The sequence below is a fragment of the Hevea brasiliensis genome, chromosome 15, assembly GCF_030052815.1.
Source record: "Hevea brasiliensis isolate MT/VB/25A 57/8 chromosome 15, ASM3005281v1, whole genome shotgun sequence".
In the NCBI taxonomy this organism is placed as follows: domain Eukaryota; kingdom Viridiplantae; phylum Streptophyta; class Magnoliopsida; order Malpighiales; family Euphorbiaceae; genus Hevea; species Hevea brasiliensis.
In genome coordinates, this window is record NC_079507.1 from 63462505 (window position 1) to 63476865 (window position 14361).

The 14361-nt window shown below is 35.6% G+C and overlaps 2 protein-coding genes and 1 pseudogene across 4 annotated transcripts; 2 read left to right on the top strand and 1 right to left on the bottom strand.

The window, feature by feature from the left end:
• The first annotated feature begins 426 nt into the window (after positions 1 to 426).
• On the top strand, positions 427 to 4689 carry LOC110646925 (B-box zinc finger protein 22). Of its 2 annotated transcripts, XR_002493260.2 has the most exons (4): positions 427 to 867; positions 2149 to 2574; positions 3124 to 3486; positions 4248 to 4689. XR_002493260.2 is itself a non-coding variant. In XM_021800549.2 (3 exons), exons 1-3 carry the CDS (start codon positions 685 to 687, stop codon positions 3403 to 3405), a joined length of 891 nt encoding a protein of 296 aa, XP_021656241.2. In that variant the 5' UTR covers positions 427 to 684; the 3' UTR covers positions 3406 to 3823. The 2 variants fall into 2 exon arrangements, 1 of the variants encoding a protein (XP_021656241.2); XM_021800549.2 differs by lacking the exon at positions 4248 to 4689 and having other exon boundaries at positions 3124 to 3823.
• On the bottom strand, positions 4047 to 9208 carry LOC110646924 (mechanosensitive ion channel protein 6). 2 transcript variants are annotated; one of them, XM_058137042.1, is made up of 5 exons: positions 7091 to 9208; positions 6352 to 6475; positions 5486 to 5566; positions 4963 to 5165; positions 4047 to 4523 (listed from the first exon to the last, which is right to left on the bottom strand). In XM_058137042.1, exons 1-5 carry the CDS (start codon positions 8854 to 8856, stop codon positions 4244 to 4246), a joined length of 2454 nt encoding a protein of 817 aa, XP_057993025.1. In that variant the 5' UTR covers positions 8857 to 9208; the 3' UTR covers positions 4047 to 4243. The 2 variants fall into 2 exon arrangements, with proteins under 2 accessions (XP_057993025.1, XP_057993024.1); XM_058137041.1 differs by having other exon boundaries at positions 5273 to 5566; positions 7091 to 9207.
• A 1981-nt stretch (positions 9209 to 11189) lies between these two features.
• Positions 11190 to 14361, top strand: part of LOC110646929 (uncharacterized) — a 32470-nt pseudogene continuing 29298 nt past the window's right edge.

The following is a 14361-nucleotide window of genomic DNA, read 5'->3' on the forward strand; positions in this document are numbered from 1 at the left end:
TATCTTTTATAATTAATTTTAATTAAAATTTAAACGTAATTTTTATTTTTTTAGATACAATTGTAATATTATTAAATTAAAATTATATAATAATTTTTTTTATAGAAATATTGGGCAGACAAAATGGGCGGGAAATGAATAAATGTGGAATTTTTTTTTTGGTCAAACCTACCTCTGTTATATTACAACAGGAAAACAGCAAAGCAGGTCTCCTTGTTCAGACTGAGGAGGGACCAGCGCAGAAGAATCGCCACGTGTACAACAACATTCAAGGCTGCAAAAAATATCCGTCTCATTTTCAAATTCTGAGAGCAGAATAATCACTCCATTTTATTTTCTTTCTTTTTTTGAATTTTTTAATTTGTACCTTCAACTACTGTGTCTGCTACTCGCGTCGCGTGGCTTCATCTGGTCCTCTTCTTTTTCTTCGAAATATCTCGATTCCTATTGGGTTTCTTCAAATAATAATATAAACAGATGGGGGAGAGTTTAGTTGAGATTTTTGCAGATTTGGCTAGAGAGAAGATTGTAGGCAGGTGAGTTGTGGGTTATTTTTATTTTTCATTCGATGCAGAGAAAAGGGTAGGGAAGAGTTTTTGTAGACATTTTAGGAATCTAGGTGTAGGAAAACAGGTTCTTTTTCCCTGAAACTTTTGGAAATTTGTAGAAAAACAGACAGAGAAGATGAAGATTCAATGCAACGTGTGTGAGGCGGCGGAGGCGAGCGTGCTTTGCTGCGCTGACGAGGCTGCTTTGTGTTGGGCGTGCGATGAGAAGGTTCATGCAGCCAACAAGCTAGCAAGCAAGCACCAGAGAGTTCCTCTCTCTGGCGCTTCCCTTCAGATGCCTAAATGCGACATTTGTCAGGTGCTGCTCTTTCCTTCTCTCTCTATAATACCTGTTATATATTGGTGCTACTGCCTGTTTATTTTCTCTATGTGCATTATCATTATTTAATTAAAATGGTTTTCAATGTTAAGAATCATGCTTTTATGATCATACGAACAGAACAATTTTTTTTACAATTTGATTCTTGATGGAATTTCATATAGTTTTGTTCTTTCCTGGTAAAAACAAGAGATATGTTTTGTACTCATCTTGTTTCCCCATCATGTTAGCTTCAAATTTCAGTCCAGTGGTTAGGATTCGGCTGATTTTGATTTCAGTGGCTCCTATTTTCTGGTAATAATATATAATCTTGCTTCTGATGATCATTTATCGCATGTTTACCCAGAAAATTTAGAGTTTGTGAAGAAATTTTCCTGTTATAAGCATTCTTAGTTCTTCTTGTCTTTTCTGTTTGTTGCTTTTCCAGTATTTTCAATGGTATTTCTTAATGTTGATTGTGAACTTGAATCATATCATCATTGGAGGTGGATATGGTTGGTTTGTCTATTATTCAAGTAAAGAAAGGGTTATTATTGTCTCTGTTTAACCATTGTAGAACAGTTTGGCTATTGCATGTTTGTGGTTTGGTTGTTTCAAATCTGCTCTGTGTAGAGCCTGTTGGAGATACCGCATCGAAAGCTTGACCTGCATCGAAAGCTTGACCTGATCTTCTAGGGTGAGTAGTTATTTGACTAGGCATTAGGGTCTCTGTGAACAATAGGTTTAAGTTTAGATCTTGGATGCCTCCATCATATTAACTAAGTTTTAACTCAATCTAAAATTTGATTTTGTAGTTGTCCATGCTTCAAGCCCAGCGGATCCTAGAGATATATGACTTATACTTAGGCTTTTTTAAAATCTTGAGCTTAAGGTTTGAATAACTTTTGAACTGCCAATACTTGTCCACTTTATCGTTACTAATAAAGCATGGCATAGCAGTAGAAATTGAGTTGTTTTTTCCCTGATTTTTCTTGAAGGGAGGTTTGTCTGAGTCAATACATGTATTTCTTAATATGCTATTTTCAAATTTTTAGTGTTTTTTATTTTGCATGTGATGGCATAGTATGAAATGCCGATTTTGACGGAACAATGAGGACATATTTAACAAGTGATGTTCAGTTATCGGCTTGTTATGTGCCCAAAGAGATGATGTTGCCTGATGATTTGTTTGGAACCCTATTGAGTTTATTGGCCTGTGATTTATTGAACTTTCTCTTTGTGAATTAACAAGTGATGGTGCAAATTACTCATTTGATACAGGAGACGGCTGGCTTTTTCTTTTGTCTAGAAGATCGAGCTTTGCTCTGCAGAAAATGTGATGTTGCTATTCACACTGCAAATGCCTATGTGTCTGCTCACCAGAGATTTCTTTTAACCGGAGTAAAAGTTGGTCTAGAACCTACTGACCCTGGTGCATCCTCTTCTTCGGGGAAGTCACCTTCGGGTGAAAAAACATCTGAAACAAAATCCCATTATGTTTCTAGAAGAGGAACTCCAATGCCATTGGCTAGTCCGAGCAATGAAGTTTTGCCTGCACAGGTTGTTGGACAGGAGTTTGAACCTGTTAAAGTATCATTCTCTGGTGGTTCTGCAGCTGGAGGCATCCCACAGTGGCAGATGGATGAATTTCTTGGCTTAACTGGCTTTAGTCAAAACTATAGCTACATGAATAATGGATCATCTAAGGTATGCATTTAGATATGCAATGCAGCCACTCCCTTATATTGGTATCCCCATGCCTTTAGTTTGGTCTTGTTGCTGTTTGTTGCAAATTAGTCATTTAGTTGCTTCTACGCGGCTATCTGATGAATAGTAATAGCAAACAAGTGATTCTCATTATCTCACATAATCATACGCCATGTCAGCACTAACAGATGATACTAATAGGTTGAGGGACCTTAAATCAGAGCTTGAGCCTGTAATAGTTACACTGACGTCCCCTTGCACTTGGCTACTTGACCTTGTAGCCTGTAAGACACCACTCTGTAAGGTTGGTGGATAAGCAAGTTGCTTTTGTAACCGATTCTTCATGAAATCTTTGGTTGACTAATTTTTAATGTTTGTGGAGTATGTTTACGAGACTATATGATATATTTTATTCCGTGCTTTGTTTTTTTTGTATAGTTTTTATTCCATACTTCTGTTAAGATTATGTTTGCAAGTTAGAATTTACATCCTTCTGAGGTTTATGCATAGGTTGATTAACAGTATTTCCTCTTGAACAATGTTTGTCAGGCCGATAGCGGCAAGCGTAGTGACTCTGACAGCTCTGCAATCTTAAGATCGGCCGAGAAAGAAGTAGATGATGATGATGAGTGCCTGGGTCAGGTGCCTGACAGCTCCTGGGCAGTGCCACAGATCCCTTCTCCACCTACAGCCTCGGGGCTATATTGGCCAAAACGCGTTCATAATCAATCTGATAATGGGGAATTTGTGCCTGATATATGTTGCTCGACTGTGCAAAACCATCACCATTGTCGGCAGCATGGTAGTGTCACAAAACGGCAGCGGCTTTAAGACGACTCTGCTAGCTTTCTACTTAACTCGGCCATGTGGTTTGAACACATTTTCTCTGATTGCAAGGCTATTACACGAAAGGTGGTTACCCAATTTACTTCTAAATTAATTTATGTATTCCTTAACCATCATAGGGAACTGCTGTTGTGCTGCTGCTACTCGGGTCTTTAAGGTGAAAGGATAGCTCCTCAAAGCTTTTCGATTAGATTAGATTGTTGAAATGCTAGTTTCTTTCGTCAATAATTTACATGAGACAAATTTGAATTCTGTGTGAACAATCAAATTTGTTGGGGGAAAGAAAAAAAGCAACCTGATTGTTTAATGGAATTTTGTTATTTTCTGTTATAAATATGTTCCATGTTACTTGAAAAATATATAAAAAATAGTTTCAGTAAATATGAGTGAGGATTGTATTGTATCATTTTCTAATATATTGTGTTACCCTATAATTTTTTTAAATCATTATAATATATAATAAATTTGAAATTTTTACATAGACAGATGTTTAGACGTACATTTAATTGTTTATTGATTTAAATTTCTAATATTTTGAAATAATTTTCTTGGATTTTTTCCTGGAAAATTGAAGAAGAAAAGGAAAAATAAAAAAGTCTAATTCCAAAAGATTTTTACGACCGAAATTAAATAATAATAATGTTATTATGTTGATTAACTTGAACAAAGAAATATTATTTCCCTTGCACATAACTAAAATTGTACAACACTAGGAAACTTCTCATTCACTGAAGGGTTGATACTATGGATACACACTAGTGTCCCAAAAAGGAACTCTTTTACACTAATAATGAATCAACTCAACTCTTTGTTTACTTGTTGCTCAGATCATCCAACTAGGAGGGACACGTTCTGACGACACAGGAGGCAATGCACGAACATTGATATCAAGAGGAAGCAGGCGATACTGGATGTCAAGCTCCCTGAAAATTTTAACCATCTCTTCAAGCAAGAGAGCTCTCCTTGTAAACCTCTCTCCCATGTCTTGGTGGTTCATTGTATGGGTTAACCATACTGCTATTCGCACCCTATTCAGGTCTTCCACATCCTTGAATATGATCATGGGTGAAGGATACCAGTGTTCCTTTTTGTTCTCCACATAACTGCGGTGGAGAATGAAAGATAAATTTCAGAATATGAGATCAACTTAAAGAAGCAATATGATGAAGTACTGGATTAAAATAGACTACTGCTTCATGATCCAAAATAACAATCACTTGTACAAATAAGGTATGGCAATTGTGATAAAAAAATCCAAGTTTTTTGTTATGCTCGTGACCATATATATCTGAGTACGTACATGCATTTCCTGTCTATCATCCAAAGCCCCAAAGCATTCCTAAGGTAATAGTATAGAATTTAAGATATTCCAACGGAAATCAATTTTTATGTCATTTGATTCATGTAAATTCAGCATGGTTATTTTAGTTTCACCAGGTATAAAATTTCATTTTGGTCCTTATTACCTCCTTAGACCATAAGCAGAATAAAAGTAATGGCAAAGGGAGAGGGAAAAAACAATGAAATTTTATCTGTACTTACCAAGTTATCCTTTGCTTAATAACAGCAATCTTTTCAGCTGGCGTAGCAAGGTGAATGAGGAACTCAACAGCATCTCCCATGTCAGGACTACGATAGTAGTTACTGATGGCTTTGGTAGCGAGAACACTGTTTGCAATTATAATCTTCTGGTTGTCATATCTTAGGAAAACAGTAGTTAAAATGTTCATCTCTTCCACTACCATCTGAAATTTGTTGAAAACAAATTAGGCATATCATGTATAAACAAGCAAGAAATTCAATGATAGGGAAGGTACAAAATTATGGAAGCACAGTTCATATATTTCTTAACCTGAACTCCATCAACTTCACAACGGTCACCCACGTCAAAAGGGTGAATCACAAACAAGAAGATAATAGATTCAAATACTGTTTTGCAGGTGTTTCCAAATATAAATGCCACAAGGAGGAGTTGGGAGCTTATAAAAACAAGAAATTTGCTTGTAGCAATTCCTAGTATGAGAAGCCAAATAATAGCTATAAGGATCCCAACCAAAACGTTCACCATTCGATGCAGCTTGTTCACAGCCGTTTTTGTATCATTTAACGTCAAAGCAAGTGCTCTCCGTTCTCTAAAAGCATTAACCTGAAATAATCAAGTTACCATGTTAAAATTACTGTAAAAAAGAATATATGCACAAATAGGCCTTACATATGTCAAAATTTAAAAAGTTACAATATTATATCCATAAAACACATACTCAAATGTTGTTTGAAGAGATAAAATTGAAGCATCAAAAAAAAAAATTGCAAGTCATCGAAAGAAGGTTTCCCTTTCACGTGTTTTTGTGCAAGGTCTGGAAAAAGCAAAAAGAACATCCCCAGTGCGCAAGACCCCTGCTTTCTGAAGGTCAAGTGAGAGTCGTTTACACTATGCAGCCTTACTTCTACCTTTAGGCAATTTCCATGACTCAAACTCACAACCTTCCAGTCACAACGGAGTACCCTTATTAATTAATATCCTTTATCAAAGTTCATACAAATTTGAACATGAATAATATTTTCATATGGTGTAATACAAGGCCAACATCCCTATTTATATATGGAGATTTCAAACTGAAAAAATAAAAAACCACCATTAAAGGCCTATCTTTTAAATTGCATACTTCTTTACTTATCATAACAACAATCTTGACTATTCTGCCACATGCAAATGATATCCGGCATCAACATTCCAGTGATTTTTCTACCTAAAACAAATAGTAGTAACTTATATTAAACTGACCCAAATTAATAATTTTCCGTCCAATCACATCAATTTGAACTTAAAACCAGGCAAGAAGATTCAAATATGAATTTATTGGTATTTTTATATTCGCAATCAAAAAATTAAAATAATTGTGAAACCTGAAAAATGAATGTCACTCTTACCACCCAATTTTTCAAACATGACTTGCTAATTTTCTTGCTTTCAGATGCTCCTTCAAAAAGACCCATAGTCTTTAAAGCCTCATCTTCTTGCATGAAACGCATTATATCCTCCAGGTAGATATGCCTTCATAGGAGACAAAAACAGAAACTCATTACAGGAAGAATATGATGAAGGGATTAAATCACTACAAAGTCTATCAATTAAATCATGTGATAAAACCATACAATAAAAACATGATTATGAAGAAAAACTGAAGGTTGATTCAAGCTTGATTATACAACTGTCATCTTAAACACAATAAAAATTCCACTTTAAGAGTGCACATCTTTGCCAACTCTCATTCTAAAAGATGTACCATGATTCTGCAAAAAAAAATTTGTTATGACACATTTTCTACTAAAATGGGATAAAATGATAAATTTATCGCAACGTGCAAGTTTAAGCAGAAATAATTACTTACACATCAAATTTATTAAATAAAAATATATCGAAGAAGAAAATAACAGGCATAAAAAGCAATACCTAACAAAGTGTAGATATCAGTTTACACCTTGCATAACAGAGTTCAATGTTAATAAAAAGAACACAATCACCTCAAAAAAAGCAGATGATAAAATAGACCACAAGTAGTTGAATCTAATGAACATTACACCATGAAAGTAAAGATCAGTAACTGCACAGTGCACACCATCAAAATATAACTAAAAGTAAAAAATAGAATAGGAAATGAGAACCTACCTAGACCCTGGCTTTGCCACATTCTGGAAAATTTTCCTTGCCGCAGCTTTGGCTTCATATTCGCTTCTGATCTTTGTAGCTGACTCATCATCATCTTGACTAGTATCACGTATCTGTTCATCCAGTGTGGTTAGAGCACCATATCGAATTATGTTCATCAGCCTCTTCATATTCCAAGCAGAAACATTCTTAGGATTCAATTTGTGCAAATGATCAATTGTTATCCCATCTTCTTCTTCATTGGCCTTCTTAGAAAAAGCACGAGAAAGCCTAGGGGTGCCAATTCGAGGGCTTTTCTGTATCCTGCCACTTCCTAGTGCTTTTACACCCTGAGCCTGAGGTGATGGATAGGTAGTTGCCTTAAGGTTAGCAGGCATAGTAGCACCTGCATTCTGTAACGTCTGTATCTCAGCTGCAATTTTCTCTTCCTCTTCCTCATTCTTTTTTATTTCAATCAATGGAGGACCAGAAAGTGTTTCAATCACATATTGATTAAATAATGACTCCTGAATCCGATCAAAGTAAGTACTTACATGAAAAGAAGATGCCAGCACCTTGACCACAAGAGTCTTCACAAGCCATAACAGTGTACCCACCAACAAGCACACCAAAATCTTGGTCACATATCTAAGAGTTCTACTCCTAGTTTCCCTTTGAACTTTCTTGTCAAACAAATAATGCCAAGCAATCAAAACAAGGCCCAACCATAAGCAATTCTGCACAGCCTTCTTGATCCCATAGACAAAATACAAAACCCGCTTCCGCAAAAGAAAATTCCTCTCAACAAAGAACACAATGATCCTTATAACCCACCCAGAAACTAATCTGCCACATATTAACACCAAAACGAACACTTCCCATTTCCACAAACTAAGTTTCCACACACTTTTATTCCTCAAATATGGAATAACAAGACTACAAACTAGAGCAGCAATGATTAAAATCAAACTCACCCATTGAAGAAGAATCCAAATATCAAGTTTATCTTTCTTGTACTCTTCAGGCATATCCTCCTCCAATAAGGGGTCATCCTCTTCTTCATCAATCACGCTACCTTTCCCTATAAATCCGGACTTCAAATGGCCTGATCTTCCCACCACTCTCCCCGATTTTTCCGGAGGCTGTGGCGGTGGGTCCATCAGTCTCGACTTTGTCCTCTCCTTCAACAAGTGCGATTTCCTCTTAAACGAGGAGCTATTGGAAAACGTCGCGTCGTTTCTAGAACTACACTTCAAAATCTCCCCATCACCACCACCAGCACTAGCACTATCAGTACTCTTCTTGCTCGGCGAATCTTTATATTGGTGCCTCCTCCTCACCGACTCGCTAGACCCAAGCTGATTTGGGCCGAAGGAGACGCGGTTCACTGTGGTTGGAGACTCTGAAACCGGCGCCAAGTTCCGGTGAACGACGACTGCATCGTTTTGAAGCTCGACCATCTCCAAATCCATATCCAAGCAAAACTCACCGGAAGCTTTTTGTTTGTGTAAAAACTGACCAATTAGCTTCGAGGGTGGATCCTCCGTGGACGATGATGCAGCTGCACTGCCGCTAGCAGTAGCGTTAATTTGAGAAAAATCAAACCCAAAATTTTCACTTCCATTGTCTACTAGCAGTTTGTCTTTATCTTTTCCATTCCAAAAATCATAGCTCGATTCTCTCCAAATCTTCCCGGCGTTAGTGGGTTCGATGTTTCTAGAGTTGGGATCGCCTTCCCCGTCCATTTTGAGAACAACCTCTCTATGTTCAGTGGAGTTAGCGGCCATGGCGGTGTCCTTCTTTCCCCCTTTTTTTTTCCCCTTTCTTAGAGACAATGGTTAGTGGTTAGCTGTGTAGAAGTGTAGATAATCGGTGATGAAGAAGAGGAAAGCGTGTGGACAGTAAATGGAGTTAACTTTGATGGTGGGAATGCTGACTTATGGAGGTGGTGTTTGGACGCCGGGAAAATGCTAAAGGAAATCTGGATGTTGATTTTCTGAGAATTTCTTTACAGGAAAATTTTCGTGGACGCGTGTACTGTGAGCGAGATTAAATAAAGGAGTAGTTTTTTTCTTTGGAACTTCGAAGCGAAGAGAGAAATTGATTTCGCAGAAGAAACACGACAGGTGGTGCTTTGAGGTTTAACAGCGAAAGCGATGGTTTAGGTATTTTATTATGCTTGTAAGGAACAAATAAAGTCAATTAAAAACAAAGTAATTAAAAAAAAAAAAAACTATTGATGTATTTTAATTAATAAAAATAATATATTTAATTCTTAATATTTAAATAAATTTATAAATTCATTGATATCATTATAATTACAGTTAAAATTATAATTAAATTACTATTAATTTTAATAAAAATACCAAAATATCCTTTATAATATTTTTTATTCAAAACAACTTAATCCTTAAAACTCAATAAAATTTGCTTTTCCTCATTATCAATATATCGTTTTGCTTACTAATTTAATTCTGCTAAATCAAAATCACGAAACATTTAATTATATACAAATTTACATATAATTAATTGTTGTAACATTTTAATATTAATTAATTAATGAATTAATTTAACTTAAATTTATTTATGTAACTATCCATGAAAGTAACTTCAAGTTATTAATTAAAGTAACTCTAAGTTATTTAGTAATGTAATTTAAGTTATTTATTAAGTTTTAACTTAAAGTTATTTAATTGTTTTCAAAAAAAAAAACTTAAAATAATTTTTTTTTCTTAGATAATAATTCACATATAAAAACTACAATAAGATTAATTATATGATGTCGTAAACGAGGAAACAAAAATTAAAATTGGGTATATTAATTTGTGTAAATAATTAAAGTTAAAAAAAAAAGCAAGAATTGAAGGGTATAATTGTAAGCATGGGAAAAGTATAATTGAACAGATGGAGAAGCAGCAGGAGGGCGAATAGATGGTCCCCGTTCATTGATAAAAAGGTATTCCAAATGCGCACGGACCTTTCCGCTTGCTGGTTGCGGGTGCAAGTACAACTGCGACTAATTGGCGAATGCGTACCTATACCTTTGGCTTCACATGGCCAAACACTCGCCAATCGCCAGCTATTTATCATGCTATAGGCGTATAATTTATTTAACTTTATGTCGACCTAACTTTTGAAATTTGTTATCGTTACTGTTTATATACATTATAAGATTAGTTACACATCTACAATCTCGGCAACGAAACCGGTCAAGATTTGTGTCGAATAGGTGGTGGGCGTACTTTCATTTGGCGAGTACTGGACAGTGACGTTATTTCTGGAAGGTTCGTGCAAGTGACGCGGGCAGAGCCAGAGGATGCGTAAACGGACAAAATAATGACAAATGAGGAAAGCAATGCAAATTTGAAGGTCCACATCCACTTCTTCCGGCTGGCTGGTCCACTCGAATCTAATTTTTATTAAATGTTTTTTGTTTTTCTCAATTTATTTTATATATTTGACAACAAACATTCTTTTTAGCAAATTTACTCTTGTTGTCCCATTATTTGAAAAACCAATAAATTAAATTGAATTAAATATTCATTCAAAATCTAAGAAATTTTACACTAATTATTCTAATTTCAAATAATTTGTTAAACTTTTAATTGTGATTTTTTATTATTAAAATTTTAGTAAAAATAAATTCTATTTTTTCCACTAATATTTTTTTAAGATCAATAAATCAATACTTTTGTTATTATAAGCTTTATTTATTGGGTTTAAAAAAAGAAAAAGGTGACTCGAAGATTTGCTAAAGTGACGCGGCTCGACGTTGTGAAAAAGGGGCATGCTAATGACAAACATGAAAGGGATGGATGGAATGGAAATACTAAGAAAGCGGATGGAAATGTCCAGGGCTTCAACTTCCACCTTCATCATTTCAATTCTGATTAAACAATTTTTTATTAAATAAAAAATAAATGGAAAAAGCTTTTCTTTAATTTTTTCTTGTAATTATTCTCAATGCCTCTATTGTCATATAAGAGATCAGAAATGGTCGTTTTCAGAAATAAATTTTTATTGACATCTTACACTTTTAATGTTTATAAATTATATATAATACAGTAACCTGAGGGATGTGAGTTGTGCAAGCAGACAAATATGACTGCTTACAACTTACAAGCACCTTCTTTTTGACGCCCAAACAAAAACAAATCCCTTTGTTACATTTCATGCATCACTTGCTTAATCATTGTCCGTTAGCCAACCTCCAAGATTGATAAAAAAAAAAAGTCTTCTTCACATGAAATTGTCATCCCCTGATGGCCCCATAACTGCCTATGACACTGTCTCAGGCACCACCCTTGCTCGCTTCACTGGCAGCCACTCACCTTGCCATCGCCTTGCCCTTGCAGGAAAGGCTTACGTTGCTGCCTCTCACATCTCCTCATCCACAGCTTCAGCCTCTATTCACCTCTATAATTGGTTGTCTCCAACAGCTTTGCATCGCCTCCCTATCCCTCAACCTGTAGGTCCACTTGCTGTAACACCTGATGGCTTGTATCTATTCGCAGGTGGCCTTTCTGGAATTGTTCCCATCAATCGCTTCAGGGAATATTATCAAATCATTTCTTGCTCATTACAAGCCTGCATCTTCTCTTAGAATAAATAGTGACTGGTCACTTGTGATTTCGGGAGGCGATGATGGTACAATTGTTGTTGTTCCAATCTTTCAGCTTGAAGAAGCATCAGGGAAGGAGGATGCAAGCGACTTGTCACTGCATAGATTTGTTGCACATAATGGTCCTGTGACAAGTATCATTGCTTGTCTGGGATTATGCCGTCCTACCATAGCTTCTTGCTCGACGGATTGCACTGGTAAATTGTGGAGGCTTTTGGAAGGAAACTAACCTTCAGACAGTAGCATTCTCATTTCCCGCATCGCATTGGATCCAACAGAAGTAGAATTCTATGCCGCAGGATCGGATGGTTTGATGTACAAGGGATTCCTGAAAAGTTGGAAGCTTTAAAGAAGTAAGCCGAAGTCGTGAGTTTGTCACGTCGGCAGAAAAACAGGATGGAGCTGCCCTAAGTGGTGGTGGTGGTGAATAGAGCAATTTTTCAAATCATGGTAATGACAAAAAAAATTTACAAAATCATGATGTCAGCAAAATTTATTTTGAAAAGATAGTGGTTGGCCTTGTTTGCCTGTTATAATAGCGAACAATTGAGATTTCAACGAAAATTCTGCCATGTAATACATTTGCCATTTAAAACGGTGAAGAAAGAGAAAAGATGAATAGAATTTCTGTAACTTTTTTCTACCATACACTATGTTTATCATTTAAAGTGGTGAAGAACAAGAGAATCTCTGCAACCTGATAAAGCGTAAAAATATGGGTTATTTGATACAAGTAGTTCACTACTTATAACGGTGAACTTGAGATTTTCAATCCCCCCCTCTCTCCCTTACCACATGTTATTTCTTTCCCTTTCCTATCATCTCCCTCTCTACTTTCTTTCATATTTCTGTGTTCTCAACTTGCTTAGAGAATAGGTAATGTTTTTATTTCTTTACTTTTTAATGTTTAATTTAATTTCTTCAAAAATTGCATGTTGAAAAGTATATGTAATTATTAGTAAATTTGATCTTTTATTTATTTATTTTTTCAGATAATTTCTAGTGTTGCTTTGAGTTATGTTAGACATCTAGAAACTCAGAAACAAAGTAGTGGATCTTTATACAGATTAGCAAATTTTTAGAATTTCAGTAGTTAATAAGTGTTTTTGAAATGTTTATTTTGATTTATGGGTTAAAAAGGAAAAATAAATATAATATGTAATTGAAAAAAAAAACTAAAATCGTCCTAGAAAGGAAAAAAATGTAAAATTTGAACCATTATTTTATTTTATTTTATTTTAAATATTCTAATGGGTAAGGCTAAAAAAAATATTTTGATGGGGATTTTTGTTGTGGAGTTTAATGAATTGGAAGTTCCAATGAATATATATTTCTACCTTTTATGTGGAATTGTTATTCTTTTATATCTAATTTAGTGTTTATGCAAATAGCTTAATGGATTGATATATTTATGAATGGATTGATATATTAATTTATTAAGATTGATCTAAACTTGTAATAAGAAAATGACAACACTTGCATATGCCATTATCTATTAGGATAGAGATATTGTAGATAGTGCTGATGAATAATTATGATGCTGGGCGATCAACAAGCATCAATTTGCCAACTAGAAATTGATGACATTGTCGAGTCATAGATTTCGTAAACACATCAGCAATTTGAAGAGCAGTGGAAACATGGGGAAGAGAAATGACACTTGTATAAATGGCCTCCCAAATAGAATGACAATCTACCTCGATATGTTTGGTACACTAATGGAAAACTGGATTTGTGGCAATCTGAATGGCACTAGTTGTCACGACCCAACCTATGGGCCGGACCGGCACTAGGACCTGGGCCAGCCTAAAGCCCCAGAGGCCCGTAGTAAGCCTAACTGTTCATTAACCCAACTCTACGGCCCATTTGGGCCCAAATTCAAGAAATCAAACGGACAGAGTCCGGCCATAAAATGGACTTTCCAACGGGGAGTTTTCAACTCACCTGACCTGTAAACACAATAAATACTCAATTGGGGAGCTCAGCTCACCCTCCACATACTCATCAGCATAAAAATAAATGGGAGCTCAGCTCCCTCATCCAATCCATCAAACATACATAGAATATTAAGTTTACAGGTCCAAAATAATAAATTTAGTAGACCCAAATCAAATAAACATTTCTAACACATGCGGAAATTCTAAGATTTAACAAGTTATACAAACATTAATAATCGACCTGCGAGGGAGAAAGCAGGTTAACTTCAAAAATATCCTCCTGTGGCCTGGAAAAATTTTTGAACAGGAGTGAGCGTTCGACTCAGAGAGTAAAATATCAATTTTAACCATAATCTCTATAACTATCTAAAACTAATGCACCCTGTAGAGTGAAATGCAACATCAACAACATTTTCACATCATAACATCAAAAAGGTAATTTGGAGCACTCACGCACCCCGTAGCATCAATCATAATATATGGGGTGATCCCTATCTGACTCTCTTAAATCCAACACAGTGCCGTGAAGAACTCAAGCGGACTTTCGCTTAATAAACCAAATCGAGGTCCCGAAGAACTCAAGCGTGACTACGATCACATCCATAGTCCACACCACATCACACGCACACCAACGCACGCTGCTGCTCCAAATTACCACAACAACATCCATGGCACGTTAACAGTTATAAATGCAACATAAATCGTGCCTAGAGTTTAACTACATAAATATATGC